This window comes from Ammodytes marinus (genome assembly GCF_949987685.1).
Source record: "Ammodytes marinus genome assembly, chromosome: 21".
NCBI lineage: Eukaryota > Metazoa > Chordata > Actinopteri > Uranoscopiformes > Ammodytidae > Ammodytes > Ammodytes marinus.
The window spans coordinates 17,332,877-17,344,179 of record NC_137225.1 but is presented as its reverse complement, the minus strand read 5'-3'; the positions used below and the strand labels follow the sequence as shown (position 1 = coordinate 17,344,179).

The 11,303-nt window shown below is 42.9% G+C and overlaps 1 protein-coding gene across 1 annotated transcript; it reads left to right on the top strand.

Moving 5' to 3' along the window:
- Nucleotides 1–294: 294 nt before the first annotated feature.
- shha (sonic hedgehog signaling molecule a) lies at nucleotides 295–7,677 on the top strand (the record flags this gene model as incomplete). Its single annotated transcript, XM_080050207.1, has 3 exons — nucleotides 295–594; nucleotides 4,614–4,875; nucleotides 6,992–7,677. The coding sequence occupies 3 exons, from the start codon at nucleotides 295–297 to the stop codon at nucleotides 7,675–7,677; spliced, it is 1,248 nt and encodes a 415-aa protein (XP_079906333.1).
- Between the last annotated feature and the right edge of the window lie 3,626 nt (nucleotides 7,678–11,303).

The window sequence follows — 11,303 nt, the reverse complement described above, 5'->3', positions numbered from 1 at the left end:
CCCCTGCTATAGATCGGTGCTATAATACAAAGCAGTAAAAGCGGTCGTCTCACACAAGCGGCTGCAGCTCGACTAGAGATCCCGTGGCTTTTAATTCCCTCACTACTTTTTTTTAAACCCTCCTTCGATGTGCCCCGTTATTACCATTTGTCTGAGGCGTTCATTTCCGCACCTGCCACAGTAGAGACCAGGCGACGGCGAAGTAGAGGAGGAGACAAGGACATTGCAAGAGCCGGGAGAGGCAGACGGTAGAGATAGCAGCGGCGACTTGCTTGAGATCTTTAAAGGACAAAAATGCTGCTCTGGACCAGAATCGTTTTGGCCGGTCTCATCTGCTTATCCTTGGTGTCCTCTGGGATGGGGTGCGGACCGGGCAGGGGCTACGGCAGGAGAAGACACCCGAAGAAGCTGACACCTCTTGCGTACAAGCAGTTCATCCCCAACGTGGCGGAGAAGACCCTCGGGGCAAGCGGCAGATACGAAGGCAAGATCACAAGAAACTCCGAGCGATTTAAAGAACTGACTCCCAATTATAACACAGACATCATATTCAAGGATGAGGAGAACACTGGTGCCGACCGGCTAATGACTCAGGTAAGGAGACAGAATAACCTTTTCCCCTGAAGCCCGTCTCCTAACGCACCATCACTGCGCACTGCAACAACCTCCTTGTCAGACCGATTGCGCACCTTAAGTGAAGTCTGTTTTACCCGCTGCTGAACTCTTCACACGGAGCCTTTTAACTTCACTGTAAAAGCAGATGCGCTTTATGCGCCAGCATGGGAGTTTTCTAAGGCTGCAGGTTTGTAGAAATCCAGCTGGAGATGTGATGTGTAGGCGGACAGTCAGGACACTCGGCCTTCATGGTTGTGACAGTGTATTTAAAATATTAATGTGCCCCTTTCCTCATATCTATATTCGTATCTTTGTGAGGCTATATTTGCTGTTATCACAGGCGCACCTTCGTGTTACCTTACATTTCGTGAACACATACAGTGTTTGTTGCATATTTGAGCGTAACATTGCAGCTTGTTTTAAGCGCATTTTCTTTATTCCAGCTATACATAGAGCTGGTGATGCGCACCGCTTAAAACTGCCGGGCTCATTCAGGCATGGCGTGGCTCATTCAGACATTTTCTCGCACAGGCTGCTGTAATTTAGCCTTTCGCATGGTGTGCATCAGTGCATGAAAACAGTGACATTTCTTCAGGAGTGTTCTGAACACTATCAGGACTTCACAAATGGGTGGGAGTCGGTCGATTATAGGAGCAAGTCGCACAGGGGTGATGGTGACTGACTTGCATGGATGATGACATATTTTTTTCTCTTTTTTTAATACTCCATCCTCTTGTAGGCAGTGAGTTATCAAATATCATAGCTTGTTCTGTTCAGATAAGACTATGCTCACAATACATCGGAGAGATGAAGCCTTGATTCCGTTCCAGGCTAAAGGATGCCGCGTCTCTCCAGCATGACTTTTAGCACTCAGATGCTGGTGAATTATTAAAAGCGCTTGGGTGATATTGGCTCAGTAATAATAAAATGCCGGTGGTGATGGTGGCGATGAAGCAAGGCGCGCGCCGGAGTCCCTGAACCCGTGCCTCGCACCATGCATGAGCACGAGCTCCGATGAAATATTCACTGTGCGTGCGGTCCTCGGCGTCCCTTCTCAGCCCTCCCCACATCTGCGCTGTGCTACACCTATAGCTCTTCATACACACGGACCGTGAAATTGCAGGCGCGTGTGGATGTGATGCCCTAACTGGGGTTCAGGGACCCCCCACGGATCTTCAACGTGGTTACAGGGTCTTCAGCATAAAGGGGGACAGTTCGATTTCACGGTTATTTTATTAATTGCTGAGAATGCTGAGTAACATAAGGCAACGAGGCTTTCAATCTGAGTAAAACACCCCATCTGCTGTATGTTTACAGGTCTGTTTTAAACCATACTATGTGGGAGTCCCATATATGAAATGTGACATCTTTAGCTGAAGTTTGTCTGTTTAGTGAGCTAAAAATAGCACGTTGGTAAGCAGTTTTTTGTAACATATATATAGAAAGAATTAGTCGGCTTTTGGTTCATCCACCGCTTTCCACTCGACACACGAGCGTTTACAGGAGACGCAACAACAGGGTCTAAGTGTGACATGTACATTAAAGGGCTTTTTAGGCACCCCTCGCTGGGCCTGAAACTAATTTTGAACTTATGACCTTTGGTCAGCGGGAGGCCAAAGTAAGTTAAAACAGGTGACATTGTCCTGATCCTAAATGACATTGCAAAGCCATCAAATTGGGGTATGTACATCCAAAAGAAGGATAGTGTAAGTGTTTTGAAGGCTACTCTGCCAAAGGCATTAGCGTGATCACATGGGGATTTACGCTGTGCCGTCCGGTCTTTGCGCCGTTGCACGGCTTTACGCATCAACCTAATGGCTTTTTACGCACGGAGTTTTACGCACGGATATGACTTCTCTCGTTATCTTATACGTTTTGGAAAAATAAATGTTGCATTTATACATGAGACAAGGCACGTGCCAGCAGTAGCTCCCCTTACGTGCGTGTGCAATACACGAATTCATCGTTTCACTGAGGTCGAGCCAAGATTATAATACTTGAATAAGCGCTCCAACAAGCATCTACTCCCTTAACTATTAGGAAACAGCTACTTCCAGGAAAGCTGCCAACTGAGGCGTTTTACAGACATTTATATTTAGTGTTTTGTGGAGTGACGGGACTGAGATGAACAGGAGCATTACTCTCTCAATCCACACATTATTGCTTCATGTTTATTCATAAAATATTGTTTGGGTTGCTATTAGTGAGAATGTTCTCTTTTGGAGAACAGTTTCACAATTGTATTTGTTTCAATAGTTCTTCAACCTGTATAGCAGAATAAGATGTTCATTGTGACAAGAAAAATTTATGATTTCCCCTGTCAAATCATGTCATGCAGACTGGCAAATATTACCTTTTTACGTCTTTTGAATGGCCTTTTAAACCTGGGTTTGTATTTTTACAGTGTAGCACTGTTGGAGAGCCAGCAGTCTCTGCCCACAGTGCAAACGCGTTGGGAAAGAGATGAGCTGGCGGCTTGTTTGCACTGACAGGTAGCTGATAAGTGTTTCCTCTAACCAAATCATTTGTGAAAAGATTAAGAGGGAGGCTGTTGAACAACTTTACCCCGAGCACAAAGCGCCGGTCTAGGCTCCCTGCTGGGCTTCACGGTGGCTGAGCAGAATTTGGCTTGATTTGCGGCACACGACCTAATGAATTAATAAATAGGTTAAGCTTTACGGCTCTTGACTCCGACAATCCCACTCAGACTGTGCATGGGAGGTTTTTTTGGGGACGTTTTTTTTTTATTCAACACATTCTACAAGTGTGATATCCTCATAAAACACCAACTGATATATGTGGAACCCCTTTTTCTTTGTTGGTAATAGAGTTTTTTTTTTCTTTTTCTTTTTTTGGAGGTTTGTGTGAACATTCTTGCTGTAGGACACACAGGCTGTCCATGAGGGGGGAAAAGGACAGTGGGTAACACAAATAGACGCTTGTCTGTGCGCCCATACCCTCCCTGGATATTTCACAAGTCTGTCAGTCAGCAGCCAAAACACCTCGACTTAAGGAGGCATGTCACGTTCCCAAGACTTTGCAGGAGAGGAATAATGAAAGTTTCCCTCCGCGGTTGGACTGAAAAGACTCTTTGTGATGTTTTATTTGACATATTGGTTAAGTGTCGAGAATAGTTGTCTTGGAGAAGGCCAAGCATCTTCATTGAGAGCGCAGAGAGGCTGGGTTTGGATTTATTTATAGGACAAACTCCAGATATTTTAAGGCAGCAGCTGCTCTTGAAGATCATCTTCATATCATCTGCATATCAATTATTGATTGAAAGAAAACAAACAAGCTGCTTAACGCAACAAAAGGACTCGACACTTTCCGTGGCCTAATACAAACTCATGAATTTCTAATGTATGCATGTTGCGTTCAAACGCAGTCACTTTTGGATGGAGAGGGATGCTGCTGCTCCTCGCACCTTTCCAAACACCGAAAGACCCATATGTTATAGGCCAGTGAAGCGAATGCAGTGCCTTATCAATATTTCATCAGCAACTTTCTTATCCGAGATGTGCCCACTGACGCTGCTGCTGCTCAAACTGAGAAATGTAAGCGCACAATTCAGGATTCACAAGATACAGCTCGTTGCCAGTGAATTCACCTCGGCTGGGATGAACTCGGGAGGGGTGTGCGTCAGGTGGGGATGGAGACGGATAGGGCGAGGCCACAGTGAGTCCAAATATGATTTTTATTCTGTATCACTTGAATGGGCACGAGAGATTAAGTCAAACAAGGCAGATGGGAGAATGTGGGTAAATGGGAAACACGACGACCATGTGTGATGCATTTCTCTGTCCAAAAGATGATATATCTGGTCACTCTTGGCAACAGGAATTTCGTCGATTTAAGAAAGGCTATAGTGGCAAATGCTGCCCCAGATTGACTTTTTCCCACACTATGCGCTTCTCGGGCAGCGCAGAAAGCGTATATGCAAAGCTTTGACACAACACACAACAGGTGACATAATTGGTCAATTTCTCCTATTCCCGCAGAGATGTAAAGACAAGCTGAACTCTCTGGCTATCTCAGTGATGAACCAGTGGCCCGGGGTGAAGCTGCGGGTCACCGAGGGCTGGGACGAGGACGGACACCACTTCGAGGAGTCGCTCCACTACGAGGGCCGGGCCGTGGACATCACCACCTCGGATAGAGACAAGAGCAAATACGGCACTCTGTCCAGACTGGCGGTGGAAGCCGGGTTCGACTGGGTCTATTACGAATCCAAAGCCCACATCCACTGCTCTGTCAAAGCAGGTACGTGCGGCTACAAGATGACTGGGAAGGGTGGGGGGGGGGCATAACTCACCTTACTGTACACAGAGAACCATCTGTCATGCGCACTGTGAGGCTGATGGGCTGTATAGGAGAAAATAACCAGATCTATCACCATTTGCCATCAGGTGCGATAGTAATCATCTGGAACAGCAGGTGCGGCTATAAGGGAAGCTTGCAGTTCTGCTTTGAGTTCTATGCAACATTAGATTTCCAGCTGCATGTGTGAACGAGAAAAGTAAAAGGTGATTGGATGCAATGAAGGTTTCACGGTCCAAGAAGAGATAAACGAAGGGGATGCTTTTGATGCAACAGTCCAAAGAGAAAAACGGATTTCAGTTAGGAAACACATTAAAAGTCTCCAAGACACTAAACGAAAAGCAATTGCAATGAGTCTTTACATCTGTTGATTCGTTTACATTTTGCAACACGATCAATTTCCCGAATCATCAATAAAACACAACTGATCCATTTAATTAATGATTAATTACAAGAACGTGTACTCGATGTTTATCTGATGAGGTGACCCAAGTGCAAAGACCAAATGTTTGAGAACCTCCATTCACTTCGACAAGACTTTTGCATTATGAAATATATTTCTATGGCTGGTGATGTGTGGGCACGTCCCAGCCATCTTATTTCTTGATCTTATATCGCCCCACACTGTCTCCTGGAGGGAATCACGACCACATTTTTTAACAGGGAGCCACACGGTGTGACCTATAAAAGCACATAGTTTGGTGCTGTGTTTTTTTAAACACCAGTGAAAGCAAAAACAAACTGTTGGAAGTTATGACGTGTTTAGGCAATTAAGTAATATTTTGGATTTTATCATGATTGAAAAACGTCAGAAAAAAAACTGCTACTGTTTTCTTTATTTTTGAGACACTCATTTTGACTTTCATTTTTCTTGTGGCTAAATACCCCTTACCCCTCGCTAAGCTAAAGGATACCTACTACGGCGCATATAAATATATTTCTTCACCGCCAATTGATGAACCATTGCACTTTTTTTCTCAGCTCAGACTTTATTGATAAATCCCTTGCTTGTCATTCAACACACACGTTTTGAGATCACATTATGGGCCAGGCCGGCGTGTCATTAGGGGTCATGCGACTTTACCAAAAGGATTTGGCTGAACAATGTTGAATTGGTTTGGGGTAAATCTAGTTTTCAGTTGTCACCTTATTGCATGCTCTGGAATCTTAAAAGAAGATTAAAAGCCCCCCGGATTCGGAGTAGGAAACCCCCTCTTCTCTGTGTGCAGGGGACAGTGTGATCCTAGAGACTGGTATGTGAAGAGCTCCACCAAGGCCAAAATTATTGTCATCAAGGCTGACAACAAAGCAGGGAGAGGTGGTAGAAAGAGGGGACATTGATGTTGCACAACAGAAAGCATTTAAGAGTCCGGGCCCTCATTTAAATTCAAATCTACAACTCGAGAGGCTTGGAAAAGTGGCTCCACTGGGTAAATAGTAGTTGTGAGTCGCCTGTTTGTGTGAATTGTCACATGGAGGTTTCTGCACCTGAGTAAATATGGGAAGAGTAGCTGGGAAAGGCGTAAGTGTTCTTTACCGAGTTGCTCGATCCACAAGCAGATTTAGAATAACAATGCCTGCTCTTTATTGGGTTTTTTAATTAAGAATAGATGAGCCAAGGCTTTCAGCTTTTTTTCCTCGTCTCAGACACCGTGGGCCAAGCCAATACGCATTTGGCATGGAGGAGCAGACAGGAATCATTATGCAAAATGCATATGGCCCACCATGATGTGTGTATAGGCAGGAAAAATACAAATACGAGAAAAAAAAGAAAAAAAAGGAAGGTTCTTGAATGGGCTTTTTAATGGGGCGCTGGTCCTGAGCTGCAATGGCTCAAAGCACCTGTGATTTCTTTATTTTGAAGTCAGAAAAGTGCGTAAAAGTTTTAAATACAGCTGCTGTGGGACACTATGTGTCTTGAAGTTGTTTTCAATAATGTTTGCAGTTCCACAATGGGTCTTTGCACAGTCGAAGATTTGATTACTAAGTTTTTGATGCAAAAAAACAAACAAACAAACAAGCAGATGTTATTTTAACATCAAATCTTCTATTTTAACAGAAAACTCAGTGGCAGCAAAGTCTGGCGGCTGCTTCCCAGGCTCCTCCACTGTAACCCTTCAGGATGGCACCAAGAAGGCGGTCAAAGACCTCCAAACTGGCGACAGGGTCCTGGCTGCGGACGACGAAGGAAAGCCGATTTACACGGACTTCATCATGTTCATAGACCGAGACTCGACGACCAGGAGGCTCTACTACGTAATCGAAACCGACTCGGGCCAGAAAATCACCCTGACCGCCGCGCACCTCCTCTTTGTCGGCGGACACAACGCCACGGACGAGCAGCGGATGTCGGCGGTGTTCGCCAGCCAAGTCCAACCTGGGCAAAAGGTGTTCGTGTTCGACGGCGTGAGAAGTCGACTGGAGACCGCGAACGTAAAACGGATTTACACGCAAGAGCACGAAGGCTCCTTTGCACCGCTGACCGTGCAGGGGACCTTGGTGGTGGACCGGGTCCTTGCGTCCTGTTACGCAGTGATCGAAGACCACGACCTGGCGCACTGGAGCTTGGCACCTGTCAGGCTCGCCCACTGGGTGTCCACGTCGCTTTTCAGTTCCCAGCAGCGTCAAGTCAGTGCGCAGAACGACGGAGTGCACTGGTACTCCAAGATCCTTTATCAATTAGGAACATGGCTCTTGGACAGGCACTCGATCCATCCACTTGGGATGTCAGTATACCCAAGTTGAAACCTCTAACTACAGGAGCAGAATGAGACTAAAAAAATGTAGGACACACGAACTATACAGTAGATTTAAGAACATAAAATAATAATAATGAAAAAACGAACAAACAAACAAGACAAAGGCCCCCCACCCAGCGGAGTTGGGATATTTATTTCAGTGACTTTTCCATGTGTCCCCTTTCAAAGAATGAATGGAGCCTTAAAAAGTTTCTCTTTGAATAATTTATTCTCATGTGAACTCGCTGCTGTCACACAAATGGATTCTGAAAACTGTGTGTGAGCGGCAAATTGTGCATAATCTATTTTTGTATATCTCAAATGCAAAAAGAAAAAGAAGAAAAAAAGAGAAAAAAATGAAGAAAAAATTAAAAAGAGAAAAAATATCGCAAAGAGAAAGAAGACCATGTAGAAAGGAGCTAACTTTGACAGGTTGTAATGTTCATATGTGCATATATGTGCAACTGACTGTTATATTTTGGGGAGAACAAACTTCGCGGGGATCCATAAATTATATTTTTATACACAGAATTGTAAATTAGATTTTGACAGATCGCTACCGAATCACATTTCGTTATTTGAAATAGTGTAAGATATGAGAATATATTTTAATTTAAATACAGTAGTTGGGAAAGTATTGGAAATTCTTGTACTGCTTGGTTTATTAAGAATTCTATTATTTTGGAAACTGTTCGTTTAAAGTTGTCGGAGAGGGACAGATATTCTGCCTCGTGTCTGCATTCTCTGCTTTGTTTTTTATTCTTTATTGTGTTTCTATTTTTTCCTGTTTTCCTCTGAGAAAAAATATCAAATGCAGATTCTGACAATTCAGTAACAGCTAAAGTAGTAGGCTACTGAAACAGTTTCGTTAAATAAATTAATAAGTAACTCCTGTAAATGTACTAAAAAATGTATTTTTCTTTTCATATTTTGTAATAGGGAAATAGTTTTTATAGAAATGACCTGCGGCAGATGCAAAGTTTGGATAGTCTATATAGCCAGACCATACCAGTTAACTTTCATAACAGGGCGATGCCTCAACAAATGTCTAGAGTTTATTATTTATATGTTTATTACAAAATGAGATAAAGAAAATCTTCAAACCTGCAGTTGTTACATGTCTTTGTCTGAATGAGCTTCACTGAACAAACTACAAAGAGGGGACGTTTGAACGACATTATGCAGCATTTTCCGGCTTAATGAAGTGTTTAAAATGTTATTGCAACATACAACACAACAAGGCTTGTGTTGATATTTTCCCCTTGGTCTTAATTATATATTTTCTGTTATAATTACCATCATTGTTTGTCACATGGTATTTGAATGAGCTTGACCTGCTGGGAGAGTTTGCAAACTATTTCGCCCTGTTTGCTATAGCTTTTCAACTAAAAGGAGAAGATATTGCGCTTTGAACTACCTTTTGCGTGCTTGCGAAATGTTGAGAGCCCATGTCAAATTTAACGAGGTTTGCCCTCCGCAAATAACTTCTAACTTTGCAGACAAATTAAACACAAGTGTGTTTGTTGGCGCTAAACGTGCTTCTCAGCGAGTGTGAGTGTGTGTGTTGGTTGAGGTCAGAATGTTGCTTCAACCGATCCAAGAAGAAGAAATGCAGACATTGCCTTAAATCAGTTATATTAATAAAATGCCTCAATAAATCGCTATATAATCCTCAGATATTTTCACAGGGACTTACAATATTCCTGTCATGGCATGTAGCACTAAATAGTGAGCTATTATTGATGTATTTTCTGTCCTCTTGAGGCTTGCTGGGGTATTAGAGGGATATATATCTTTGGTCAAATTGTTTTACAGCATCAAGTTCTGCCAGTTAACCATGGTAATAGCTTGTGCAAGTGCGACACCATGTGGTTAAACGTGATAGTGCAGGTGCTGCTTGGCAGTGTCTGGATATGCTATACAATATTCTACTGCTAGAAGATGTAAAACACTTGCATATGAAAACTGACCCAAGTGACTGGCAGAGAGGAGCAGACGCTGCCACTTATAGGTTAAGTAAAACATTACGTGTGGGCAGATCTATGGACTGATAAAACAAACTGGTCAATTTCAATGTTTTTAAGCATCTAGGCTACGTTTGATGCATCAAACTAAGTCAATGCACTTGTGTAGTGGGGAGAAGAAATTCAAAAATAGGAAGGGGAATATAAAAATATATGAAACACCAAATGAATTAATCTATTATAATGTTTCAATCAAAATTCCAACAATGATCAAACCCATCCCACACCCCAGGCGTTATCAAAAGGTAAAAAGGAGCCACAGGACCCTGAGTGTCTGAACACTGTAGCAACATGAGCAGGAATTCCATTTCCTTCTCCAAGGTCGCCCACATTGTGTTGTGTTGTTGATACTGCGAGGTGGAAACTTTGGAGAGGGACAAAGCGCACCCATCTCTGCCGGCTCCGTGACCTTGGGTCCCTGACAGATCACAAAAGCGTCGGGCGCAGGGCAGCATTCCTCAGAGCAGGTAAACAGAGCCTCCTCTAATCCCTCCGGGGGCCCTCAGTCTGCTGCAGCTCAACAACGGCTTTTACAAATGTTGACATTTGCAAACACCGAACAGTCTGGCATTCTGGAAAACAAAAACTCCCCCTCGTTTCTAAGAGAGTTTCTGCAAATGGCAGTGACGCGTTCCTTCCCAATGGTTCCTTCCCAGCCAACATTTGCTCCTCTGTGGCAGCGACCAGTGCTTCAAGACGTGAACGGTAAGGGTACAAAATAATTCTACAAGGATCTGGGCCTAAATATGGTAACACACCTTTATACCACTTCCTACACACAACTGAACTACTATGATTACAAATATGTAGACTTTACCAATACACTTGATGGCTGGATAAGATAAAAATACATAGAATGGACAAAATAAGGATGGATTTTACTTTTTCTTTTCAAAATAAGAGAATAAATCAATGTTGCCTGACAAAACAATAATGTATGAGAATTTAAATCTTTCAATTAAAATCAATTATTTCGAAAAGTTCTCATGACCTTTCCTGTGTGCCCTCTTAGACAACTTGGTGGGTGCTCATCTGTACAAGGTCTCAAATCGTGTCAACTTCATCACTGTTAAGTTGCATCCAAATGTTGCAATCGAATGCTCAACATTTATGTATATTTCTTTCGATAATGGTATTCAATTTCATGAAAGCAAAAAAAAGTTTTTACATTATTGCAGTCATTGCTGGTTTGAGAATATGCATACGTATTATGGGAGGAACACTCCAGTTTCTTTGGAGGTTAGATGACATCCCTTCAGATCAGTGGTTTCCAAACTTGAAAAGGTCGCCCCAGTAATCTGAGGGTTAGCAAGACAATAATTGGGACAGGAAAAATGGAAAATAAAGATTTTTGTACTCAAACTTTTCTTATCGGATCTTTTCCTTTGCACAAGATATGGAGTCATGAAGATGTAAAACTTAGTGTTTTTGAGAGGTTGACAACAAAAAGATATATATTAAAGTGCTGAGAGATTGCAAGAAGACACTTAATTTAAATGGATCTTGAAGAACAAATTAAGCACCTGCTTCAGGTTACACGCACTCACCAGTCAAGGCATTTTCCTTTTTACCAAAAGAACTAGAATAAATGATTTTGACCAGAAAGGCA